Source organism: Macrobrachium rosenbergii, chromosome 28 (genome assembly GCF_040412425.1).
Source record: "Macrobrachium rosenbergii isolate ZJJX-2024 chromosome 28, ASM4041242v1, whole genome shotgun sequence".
Lineage (NCBI taxonomy): Eukaryota > Metazoa > Arthropoda > Malacostraca > Decapoda > Palaemonidae > Macrobrachium > Macrobrachium rosenbergii.
Genome location: NC_089768.1, coordinates 26,520,593 through 26,533,480, shown reverse-complemented (window position 1 = coordinate 26,533,480; position 12,888 = coordinate 26,520,593). Strand labels below are relative to the sequence as shown.

Genomic DNA, 12,888 nt, shown 5'->3' with positions numbered 1-12,888 from the left:
AAAAGTTAACAGCCCACTTATCCTTCCTATAAAGTGGAAAAGCTTTTTTTAACTAAATTTAACTTTGTGGTAATTTTTGTAAGTGCAAGATAAAAACTATTATTAAACAGTTATGGTAATTTTCTGATGGGTCATTGCTGTCAGAAACAAAAACTTGTACAGTAGTAATTAGTGGCATGAAGTGAATAAATTTTTTATTTTTTGATTTTTTGCAGAGAAGATTCTTCAATGTATCCTAAACTACAAAATAGTCGTATTCATGGTCCCCATTCAAATTTACTGCCAGCACTTTGTGCCTTTGAAGGAGAGCAGCATTTCTTTGTTGTTCTCTTCAGTGTACATCACAATGTTCAGCACTGTGTTTCATTTAGGTATGTAGTAATATTTTATGGCCATTGACTTTTATAATACTGTATTGCATATTTACTCACAGCCTGGTCTCATATCTGGTCTGCATGTGTTCAAGATAATTTTGACAGTTTCACCACCTTGATATCTTTGTAATTTTGTGCAATGGGCTGAGGAAGACTGTTTTGAGTAAATATACAGATTAATTTTTACCATTAAAATAAATAGATTTTTGATAACCTTGTTAACAAATTGAAAGGTGATCATCATTTTTTTGCAGTCCTGCTAGATTGAATGAGTCAGCAGCCAGACCACTCTTCATTTTGTATCAGATCCTTGAAGCTGTCCGAGATACTCATGATCGTGGCTTGCACCTTGGTGATGTTACACTTAACCATCTTTTTATTGATAATGCCCTCTACCTCAGCTTACTTCCACATATCCAAGACAATCTCCTATATCCAGATTTCATACATGATCTTGATAAAATGGGCACCACTGATGTTATGACAAAACTTGAAACTGCAAAGAAAAATTTCCAAAAGCAAAGCACAGTCAGTCGTTTGTCACAAACTTTAGAAACCTCTCGGAGTGCAACTGACTGGGATTCTGAGCATTCAGATAGCTATGATCCAAGTTTAGAGAAAAATTATGCTAGTCAGAACCAAAGAGCAAGTATTTCTTCAGCTGAACATGTGTCAGCATCATTGAAGAAGACTGATGCGCAGGGTATCGAAGATACTGATCAACAAAATGGAGATGGAGGAAACCATGTAGAAGACAGACTTAGTGCCTATCAAAGGCTTATGTCAAGTGAAGATGCATTCGAAATCCTTAAGCAGGTAAGATTCTACAGAGATTTTTGTAATGTTCCACCCCCATAGGGGGTACCACTTAAATTTTGCTTAGTCTGGTACATGGTATTAAAGATTCCTTGTAGCATCCCTTTAGCCTTAGGTCCATTGATTTAGCATTTTACTTTTCATGTTTACAATCTTTTATACTGTACCCATCTTCTATTTTTTGCTATCCTAAGAAAAATCCTTTGGATGAGTCTTGTTCAAGTGTGCCTCAGTGTTTGTAATAATAATAATAATAATAATAATAATAATAATAATAATAATAATAATAATAATAATAATAATAATAATAATAATAATAATAATAACAATAATAATAATAATAATAATAATAAAATAATAATAATAATAATAATAATAATAATATATTAATAATAATAATAATAATAATAATGTGATTTACATCAAAAGTATTGAGTGGGGAAAGATCTGTGGGCATGTATTAAATTGTTTAAAGGTATGTCTTTGTAACCCAAAAGATATTGTTGTATAGATAATAATACAAAATGATGACATTTCTTACTTTTAAGTAAACTGAGAAATAAGTGAAACAAGTAAATACACAAAAAAGAAAAATTCATTTTCATATAATTCATTCTTGAGAGTTAATTAAAGTGATGGACAAAAAAGAGGTTTCAGGCAGTCCTCAGTTATCGTTTAACAAGGAAAATCATTTTATCATTTTTGCCTATTGGGCTCAGTTATTGGCAATCAAAAATCGGATTTTCAGCACTAAAAAAGCCAAAAAGGATTTTGGCACTTTTTGCTTATCATCACGCCACCAGAACGGAACCCCCGCCAGTAACCGGGACTGTCTTTATTCAAAACAATATTCATATTAAGCAAAATGAGTTTGGGTGGCATAAAGAAAGTAAGCTATGATTGGATCTGGTCAAAGAACTGGTGTCAGGCAGCAGTCAAGGAGGTTGATGTTTGGTTTACTAACAACAATGCTTCTGGACTATGGTCTTTGCTGGGAAAGCTGGCTACAAGTAGTGTAGATGTTTATTGTTTTTTTTGTTCTAATGAGAGCATGCTAACAGACTGTCCTGTTCAGCAAATAATTGAAAGGAGTGTGACAACGATATTGGTAATAGCTTGACACCACTAAGGCTGGGAATGACAGAGTGATCCTAACCAGATGACACATCAGAGATGGTGGAAATCATGCAAGATCATAACTAAGTGATAATAACAAAATCTGAACAGATAGAAGAGGCATGGTTATGTTTGGCAGGCTTGAAAATAGTCTTAAGGAATATAGTAAGCCAGTGGTTACTGCTTACATTGGGTCATGAAATGTCAATCTATCAGGTAATGGTAGTGAAACAACCTGCCACTCAATACCTATCATGTAATGGTATTGAGACAACCTGGTATGGTCAGTTAATGAAAAATAGCAGTGACTCAAGATGAGAATTAAACAACTGGACATTAGGTTGATGAGGAATAGTTTGAAGTCCCAAAGTAGCCTGAATGAAAGGTGCATTGATTAAGCATGAGATAAAGAATGAATGAGCATGATGATTAGATAACAGGATTGAAATGAAGAATTATTGGAGGATGGTGTTCAAAGTTTTGAGGATGATGTGAGTACATATGACTTGATGAGAACTGTTTCACTTTTTAGACTGGGGGACAAATTTGCTTGACGTGATGGTCGGACATCCCTGGCTTGATAAGAAAATTCAGTATAATCAACTTCTGTACAGTACACTATGTATCAAAATATATTAATAAGGATATGGTAAAGGCAGTAGCAAGTGCCAAACCATTGTGTAGAGTATAGTCATGTATTGATATTCACTGAATTTTTTTTATAAAAGAAACTGCAGCTAGTAATATAAATTCACAATTTCAGATGGACTGCAACAGTCTCCAGGATGCAGAATTAGAGACACTTCTGCAGTGCTCTTTAGTACAACTTACTCAGTTATGGGTAAGTTATATTATAATAAAGATATGCAAGTTTGATATTGGATTAATAACAAAAAATATATTCAGTTCTCTTTTTCTAAGTGTTCATTTGAATTGTTACACTATTTTTTGTTTTATTGCTACTTTTAAATTGTTGCAACATTAATTTCATTGTGGTGCCTGGAGGCCAGTGCTCCTAATTTTGCAGATAAATAAACTATCCTTATGAATAGAAGCCAGTGATAAAAGAGATAGAGGAAATCATAATTTTGTTTCAGTGTAGTAAAATGAGTGGCCATTCATAAAGAAGCTTGAAATTTTGTGGTGAGGCTTGCTGCCATAATCTCAAGCCTTATGATTTCAAGTATAGTTTAGGGGACACTGTCATTGTTATGAAAAATTAGTGCCACATAATATATGTTTGCAAGACAAATTAAACACCTGTCTAGAAACTTCAGTGAATTTAGTAGACTGTATCCTCAGACCCAAAAGTATAGTGATATTTTACCTGAAGCCACTGTCATTCCCACAGCTTGGGATGTCAGAATTATTCGATGTTAAAGCATTGTTAACTTCCCTCTTAGGTTTTCTTGAAATTTGTATTTTTAGGTGGGTCATCAGATAACAACCCTTGACTACCTCCTGTGTCTCAACTTTTTCGCTGGACGAAGATTTAATTCACCTCATTACCATCCAATCATCCCATGGGTTATGGATTTCACAGGAAGAAACTCTGGATGGCGGGATTTAACAAAAACAAAGTTTCGCCTTAATAAAGGAGACCAACAGCTTGACCATACCTATCAAATGGCGGGTAGTCAAGGACAGAATAAACACACGGTAAGATTTGCTAGATTATTTTTGTTAAAGTTACCTTTAATTTCATAAAAATATTTGTACAGTATGTTTTCACTGCTGAATATGAACAACTTTTAAATGCTGGAGATATAGATGATTCAGGTTAAGACTTTTGTTGTTTAATAGGCGCTCCTAAGGACTGCTTAAAAATATGGAAAAGGTAGAGGAGGTGTGATGTGATGAGGTGTGTTAGATGGCATAAGAGATTTGCACCTTGAGCAATACTGCTAAGTGGAACCATAGTAGTATTAGTATAGTATTATTATTATTGTTAAAAATTATACACAACCTTAACTAAGTTCCACACAACTTTCCACCCTAAGAATTATTAGTTACTACTCACTTTGCTCAAGCTTCTTTCTTTGGGCATGAGCATCATTTTATTTGTCATAACTTGTCCACACAGATTTTAGATTATTTTCTCCTCCCTTTTTGGGTTAAATGCCTATTTTTTCACCCCTACAGTGAGTGCATTTTCTTTTTTGAAGGTTTTAGGGAAAAGGTAGTAGGTTAGTTGGGAAACAACTGAGAGCTATACATATAAACTTGAGAGTGCAGCAGAAAAAAAATTTGCATAACATGTATAAGTTGAATGGGCACTTACTGTTAAAATTGAGTGAAGTTCTCAATTTAAAGTATGACTGGATGAGGAATTATGCTTTGCAAAACTTTCAGTAGTAAGATGTTCTTGTTCATGGATATTTTATTGGTTTAGGTTCTTTTATATGACTGATTTTGCTGTAATGTATAGCTTCTTGAAGATTTATCATTCTTTATTTTTAATCCATAATCATTTTTTCTTTGCTCATCTTGGAACTCATGATAGATTGTTTAGGAGTATATACTGTATATACCTTACAAACAGTTTGGGTTTGGGTAAAGCGTACTTGAAGAATTACTGTTTTTTAACAAAAAACACCTTTTTTCTTACAAACTTATCTCAAAAGTTTTGCAGAACTCCTGTAACTATGTAGAAGCAGCTTCACTGATAACTCTTAACTCAAAAAGATAGGAAAGGGCAGATCTTTATCCTTAATTGTTGAGACACACATCTTCTGTTGCCTTAAAAATAAGAAACCTGCTATGTTGTGAATAGAAGCTTTCACTTCTAGCACACCAGTTACAGAAAAGGTTTCATACTGAGTGATTCTGAAAGAGTAATTTATAATAAAAAGAGATATCAAGCCTTGTATAGATCTTAAAACAAATCGGCAAAATGAGTTGTGAAAATTACACAAAACTTTTGTTGCCATTTTGTCATGAAATTCGTAGGACTTGAAATATAGGTCTAGAAATTCAGGCACTTTTGTAACTTTTAATGCAAAAAGTTGTACACTTCAGTTTTGTATATATCAACCTCTAATTATTTAGCCAATTATATTTTTGACTTTGCCATGATTGTTTCTTCACTTTTCATATCTGTAACAACCGTCAGGAATCTGGGCCTGAGAAAGTAAGATTTAAGTTTCTGTAATGTTCTCAGCTTTTTAAGATGATTGTGAAAAGTAACACTCATTGGAACTATCTCATTCCCTTGTACACTTGTTCACCAGATTGGTTTTCCATCAGTGTAGCTGTCTTCATGTTTGTGCAGTGAAAGAATGCAGAAAAGTGGTACATGTGGTGGCAAAAATCAGGATTAGTAGGATGGATGTAAAGTTTACATTTATCATACATACATCCTTTGCAAACCTTCCAGAGCCCACATGTCAGTGGACTTCCTCTTGAGTCTCTATAAGTGAAAGGTAGAGGGGTGGCCTTTGTATGAACTTGTACAAAATGTGATTGTAGTTATTTTTATAGTTTTTAGATACAAATGTCCTTCATAGGAGTGTCTTTTACAGTGTACCTTCCACAGTGCACTGATTTTGAAACTGAGATTAATTATAGCCGTCCTTAAGCCCCTGCTGCAATGCTTTCTTTCTGTTATTTTGTATGTATTTCTTGTTGTCACTTCCTTCTTGGCAGTCCAGTATCCTTTAGTTTTAGCTTGTTCTAGTTTTAGACTCACTTGTAAGAAGAAATATTTGGAATAGCCCTAAGAGAATTTAGAAATGTGAATATTGGTCTTGTTCAACCACTGGTCTTCTCTCATTAAGTTTTTCAGCTCCCTTTTGGTGTGCCTTAACTAGATAGTGAGGCATAAGTAAGAGGTTTGTGTATGTGAAACAAAAAAAGGTTTTAAAGTTGTATGATTACCTAAGCCCTTCGTTGGCTGAGTCGGTTGAGCTTCAGACTGTCACTCGATGGGCTGGAGTTCAAATCCCCCGGCCAGCTGATGAAGAGTTAGAGGAATTTATTTCTGGTGATAGAAATTCATTTCTCGCTATAATGTGGTTCGGATTCCACAATAAGCTGTAGGTCCCGTTGCTAAGTAACCAATTGGTTCTTAGCCACGTAAAATAAGTCTAATCCTTTGGGCCAGCCCTAGGAGAGCTGTTAATCAGCTCAGTGGTCTGGTAAAACTAAGGTATACTGAACTTCTTCTGTATGATTACCTGATTTTCAATTTAAATTTTTAAGGATGAAATGTTAATTTCTTTTACTAGGTTGCTCATCATGTGACAGAGATTTTCAGTGAAATCACGTATTATGTGTACAAGGCCCGTGTAACACCCAAAGAACTTTTAACAAGATATGTACGACAGCAGTGGGTACCAGAACATTATCCTGCTACTATAAGTCGTTTGTATCTTTGGACACCTGATGAATGCATTCCCGAATTTTTTGCTGATTCTACTATTTTTAAGGTATGTATGTGCATTCTCATTGCTGTTTGATAGCCATTTAATGCTGAAAGACTGTTTATATAAATAGGTGGGGGCAAGCGAGAGGAGACTCCTCCCACTCGCTGGTACATCATGAAATTAAGTGGGGCAAGCGAGAGGAGACTCCCACTCGTTGGCCTCATTGGGTGATGCTGTGTATTACTCCACCATGCCTTGATCATATTACATAGAATTTTTTCATAACTGGTATTCCAGCTGCGCAGGAGAAATTTCCCAATGTAGAGGCCTCAGGTTTGTGTGTTAGGAGAAATAAAAATTGATTAAAAATGTTATTTTTGAGTGTTGCCTACATATGAAATTCTGATTTTAAATACTTTTACGGTGATTAGAGATGAAACATCAACAGTGAAAAAATATTCTCTTGTGTACTGTTATAATATGTGTGATCATCATAGTCAACCAAACTTGTATTGAAATACAGTACAATAAATCAGACAAAGCAAAAAGTTTGGCAACACATACCTACGTATGCGCTTGGTCACTCGATCTTGGTCCTGGGTTTGTTTATTTTCTTGTTTATGTTATGGTGCAGTAATTGATATTTCATTAAAGGATATGTGCAGTACAGTACTGATACAGTATACTGTAGAGAGAGAGAGAGAGAGAGAGAGAGAGAGAGAGAGAGAGAGAGAGAGAGAGAGAGAGAGAGAGAGAGGAGAGCGCTAAGATTCTGTTGTCAGAGAACTTGCTACTGGTGGTTTTGAGTTGCCTACATATGAAATTCAGATTTTAAATAATTTTACAGTGATTTGATCAATATACAGGCAGTCGCCAGTTATCTGTGGTGGTTCTGTTCTGACAGTGTTACGATAACCGAAAATCAGCGATTTTCGACACTTATCGGCACCGAAAAGCCCAGAAAATTGCTGATTTTCAGTTATCAGTGCCTCTGTTAGCTATGTATCAGCGCCAATACCCAATTATGGGCTCCGATAGGCAGAAATCGGCGATTTTGGGTGCTAAAAATAACCTATTTTCGTCGCTAGACAAGCGCGGTAAAGCCAGATTGCCGATAACCAGGGACTACCTACAGTATAAACAGATTCTGTAATTGAAATAATGTTTTATTGATATTTTGCTGTGTTTTTTCATTAAAGGATATGTCTACTGAGAGAGAGAGAGAGAGAGAGAGAGAGAGAGAGAGAGAGAGAGAGAGAGAGAGAGAGAGAGAGAGAGAGAGAGAATGATGGAACAAGAATTTTTTAATAAATTTATGGGAAATGGTGAGGACTTACCACAAAATGACTAGGTCGAGTACAATGTAAATCAAGAACTTACTGTACTAAATAATTTTGTAATAATGTATTTGTACATAATCACAAAAATACTAACATGACGTAACAAACCTAACATTCTGTTCGGAGGAACGTGTCCCTTCGTTCTAAACTACCCACGTATTTTAGATAGCTCTAAACAGTAGTACTATCCTAAAATACATACTGTGCAGTAAATATAATTTCAAAATCATCTTGTAACACAGCAAAATATCAATAAAATGTATGTACACAATGCGCAGTACAGTAGACCATGCACAAAGTTACGTTAGGCAAAAGAAAATGTGCATGTCCGAATTATAGGGGATACTTTGTAGGCGGGTACGTAATGTTGTAAGATGACTTTGAAATGATATTGGGATGTTTTGGGATGATAGTTTGAGGTATATTTTTGTTTGAACTGTCTAGTTGGGTAACGAATTGTTAAAATAGGCAGTTATAAGCATTTTAAGGATGTATATACTTAAGGGTAATGTAAGATGACTTTGGGTGTTTTGGGATAATAGTTTGGGTTGTATTTTTGTTTGAAATATTAAATTGTAGTATGATAATTTAAGGTATATTATTGTTTGAACTATTAAATTAGGCAGTGAACTATTAAAATAGGCAGTTATAAGTGTTTTTAGTTTAAGGGTACAGGGTATTTGGTAGTTATAAGCAGTTATAAGCATTTATAGAGGGGATTTTGCATTTCCACGGTGGGTTCTGGAATCTGTCCATGTGAAAAAGTGGGGATCTACTGTACTGTATAAAAATATGTATGCCATCTCTGTGCATGAATGGCTTAGAGTAAGATATAATTGATTGACAGTTATTAGCAGGATACAGGCAGTCCCCGGTTATCAGCGATCCGGTTTTATGGCACTTGTCTAGCGATGAAAATCGGCACCAAAGATTGTCAATGTCTGCTTATCGGTACCAATAATTGGGTATTGGCGCTGATACATACCTAACAGAGGTGCCAATCTGCAGTTATTGGCGCCGATACCTGGTTATCAGCACTGATAACTGCTAAAAATTGCCGATTTTCAGTTATTGGTGATTTTCACCTATCGTCACACTGTCGGAATGGAAACCCCTGGCAATAATCAGGAACTGCCTACATAGTTCTTTGTTGATTTTTCAGATAATTTTTTTTTTTTTTTTTGTAGAGCATTCATCCGGATTTGGGTGATTTAGAGGTACCTGATTGGTGTGCAGATGTTCAAGACTTCCTGGATGTCCATCGCACAGTTCTGGAAAGCAACAGAGTTTCTCAGCGTCTTCACCACTGGATCGACCTTAATTTTGGACATAAGTAAGGAAGTAGTAACATGCTTTGAGATATTTCTATGTGAATTTTTGTATTATTATTATTATTATTATTAAAGTTAGTTAAATTTTTTAAAACAGAATCAAAGAATATAAAATGGGTTTTTATTTCTAGACAAGCATTAGTGTAGGAGGGCAAGAAATCCTTAGAAGTACAGTACATGTATTGATGCTGAATTGAATTTTTTATTGTCATAAGGGGGTCTGTGTTCAAATCTGTGGTCTTTGCAGGTTATCTGGAGCTGCTTCAGTAAAAGCTAAGAATGTTTGTCTCCAGCTGGTTGATGCTCACACATCCCTGTCTGTTGGTGGAGTTGTGCAGTTGTTTTCTATGCCTCATCCTCCAAGAATTACTCCTTCACCTTATCTTGGAAGATCTCCTCCAAAGTTTAATATGTCTGCACAGCAGGACACAAGTAAGTCATTTGGTGGTGGTGGTAGTCAAATATTTTTCATGAGGTCTATCACTGAAATTATATGTAAATGTAATATGTTTTCAGTCAAGGATACAAAGAAAGACAGTTCTGTGTTATTCTTTTCAAGAGGAACATTGATTATGCTGCATGGAACAAGTGTATATATGCTGTTTAGCAAAGGGTACTGAATTGTTCAGTATCTCATTCTTCTCTTGAAATAATATACAGTATTTGAACTATTTTAAGTCATCTCATCAAACATTTCCAAGAATGTTTAGGTTAGGTTTAGTCAGGCTATAATTTTTTCAATGCACTATAAGTTTCATGGTATGGTAGTATAAATGTTTTAGAATATACAGGTAGTCCTAATTGAATTTTTGTTAATAAGAATAATTTTCAGACTTTTTATAATTAATAGATAAAATGGTAGGTTATATGCATTATACATTGTGAATTTTGTTCATTTCCTTCAGAGGGTGAAAAGAGTGAAGATGTAAGTGAAGCAGACTCAGCACCAGAGCGACAAGATGATGAAACTGAAAGTGTCAAGTCTTTAGCTTTCTCTAAGAAGCTGAGTCGTTCCAGAACATCCCTTTTTGAAGAAAAACTGTCTGAAATGCCAAACATTCAGCTACCACAAGATTACAATCCACTAGTGGCTCTAAATCGAGTAGAAATGCTTTTTAATTTAGTTTTGAAGTCTTCAAGAACTATACCTGATCAGAATATAAAGTGTAAAGACACTCAGCTAGCTGTCAAGCAAATTGCACATCTAAGACGTGTTCGTGACATGCAAGCAATTGGATGTATTATTGTTGAAATGTTTTCGTCATCAAAATGTCATATTTTAAGTAGCAAAGCTTCATTGTCAGATAGGTATACTCATGCACGTAAACTTGTGATGCATGATCAGACAGATATACCTAGGTGTATACGTCACACGTTAAAAGTTATTTTCCAGATTAATAGTACAAAAAGCTCTCATGATAATACTCTTCCTAATAAATATGAGCCAGTTTCTTCTGATGGGTTGCCGCCTCCGAGTGCACATCAGTTACTTCAGCCGTTAATTAATGTTATTGTCTTCCCTTCTTACTTTCCAAAACTTTATGCATTTGTTTGCAAGATGAGACAGTATTCTCAGTTACTTAATGAAGTGAATGCAATAAAGTGTGAACCACAATTGAAACAAGATTATATCTCCAAGGTGGCAGAAATCAGAGTGAAGACAGCTGCAAGAGATTTGCCAAAACTCTTGCAAAGCCTTTCTGCTGAGGGTTTAGATCTTATTCTCCCTTACTTGATAGAACTTTTTGATTATCAGGAAAGTGCTGTTAATGCTGCATGGTACTTAATCAGTCCTTTAGCACAAGCACTTGGACCAGAGGAATCTAATAAACATCTTTTACCCCTAATGGTGAAGTTGTTTGAAGCTGAAGTTGTCACTGACAAGCATCTAAAACTTTATCATCGATCATTTTTGCTGCAACTAATTGTCTGGTTTGGATTACACAAGTTCCTGTCACATTTTATAACACCAATTATTGAAGGTGTTGGAGGTTACAAAGAAGTGCTTGGAAAGGCTCAGCAGTCATCAGAAGTTGTAAGAAAGCAGTCAACAACTCTAAAGTAAGTAGTAAGCAGTTTTTAAAATTAATTAGAGGTTTAGGATTTATTCAGTTTTGTCTTAATAGTAAAGGAAACTTTGGTGCAGCAGCTCAGTCTCACTAACTTCATGGATGCTAAATTATGTTACTCACCCCTGAAGTAAGTGTATGTCAATTTTACCCTATTTACATATACAGTCTATGAAGTTTATGTATACCTTCTCTTGAATACCCTTGCATAGTATTTTGTATTTTTAAAAAGATAGAATAAGGCTTGTTAGCCTAAACCACTCGCTTAAAAGGTTTCCCCAGCTTAGAAACATTTTTCTCAAATAAGATTACTTTTAAACTTCAAAGCCATTTATATCATATGTTGTTTTTAGTATTGTATATGAAAACTTTTGAGTTTTTGGTATTTTTGTTTGTTAGAAATTACAAGTGTCAAGATCCTCATATTCATGAATTCTAGCCCTCTACTTTTGTATGCCTGAGGCTCAGTCACCATTCTTATTACAAAATTCAGTTAAAATCTGAATCACACAGTGATTCAAATTGAGCCTGTGGGTAGTTAAAATTGCTCTGATCACACCCGCTTAAAATTCTTGTACCCATTTAGAATATTTCAAGCTGGAAGCCCATAAGATTAAGATGCTAGAATTGAAATAAAGGTATTTAGAAATTTGGTTGTTGGTAGCAATATTGTATTGTAATGCCAGTAGGTCTTCACAGCATATAGAGATTTAATGGATGCTTGCACATTCATGGTTTAAAAGAGGACATCTCCCACAGAATAATATGTAAGAAAGTTTTTAGCAATCCTAAGAGAAATGTATTAAAGTTGTGAAAATTTTTACTTCAAGAGTTACATATCTTGAGTTTTTAAATTTACATTTCTTGAACAATAGAATACCACTTATTTTGTAATTATCTCCCATTCATGGTCTTCATAAATTATAGTTGCTTGACTTCTGATCCAGAGAATACTATGTGCTGGCTGGCAGCACCACACTGCACCTCATTGATCCTGTGGTTCTAGACAGTCAAGAGCCTTACTTTATGTGTGTCTACTTTGCTGGTAAAAAGACTCCATTTTTCGAGACATTTTGGTTGATCATTTTGTCAAAGTTAACTATTTTACTGTATCTTTTTTATGTGAGAAATTATCATTTTTAAACTCATTTTCTTTCACTGGTGTGTCAAAAGCTATTTACATAAAAACATAACTCTAGCATTTCTAGTATTTCAGTACAGACTGATTGGCAGAACTGTCCTGGATGGTACTCATCAAAATAGAAGTATAGTAAGTACTGTACTCTGTTCACACATAACATCTAGGTGTTCTGCTGGAGTCATTTTGCAGACCGGGTAACTGCTTGTCTTCAAAGCTCTGCCAGAATCAGTTCATTCTGATGTAGGAGCCTTACACTAATCAGAGAGGTTCTACCTGCCTCTACACTTCACAGAGAGGTTCTACCTGACTCTACACTTCACAGAGAGGTTCTACCTGA

At 35.0% G+C, this 12,888-nt stretch overlaps 1 protein-coding gene across 2 annotated transcripts in view; it reads left to right on the top strand.

Moving 5' to 3' along the window:
- The window catches only part of Wdr81 (WD repeat domain 81), an 87,308-nt gene that overhangs the window by 16,804 nt on the left and 57,616 nt on the right, over positions 1–12,888 (top strand). For both annotated transcript variants that reach the window (XM_067130374.1, XM_067130373.1), the window contains exons 6-13: positions 216–371; positions 629–1,190; positions 3,070–3,147; positions 3,735–3,965; positions 6,533–6,733; positions 9,198–9,343; positions 9,589–9,773; positions 10,247–11,402. In XM_067130374.1, the coding sequence (XP_066986475.1) occupies positions 216–371; positions 629–1,190; positions 3,070–3,147; positions 3,735–3,965; positions 6,533–6,733; positions 9,198–9,343; positions 9,589–9,773; positions 10,247–11,402 (2,715 nt within the window). The remainder of the gene's footprint in view (positions 1–215; positions 372–628; positions 1,191–3,069; positions 3,148–3,734; positions 3,966–6,532; positions 6,734–9,197; positions 9,344–9,588; positions 9,774–10,246; positions 11,403–12,888) is intronic.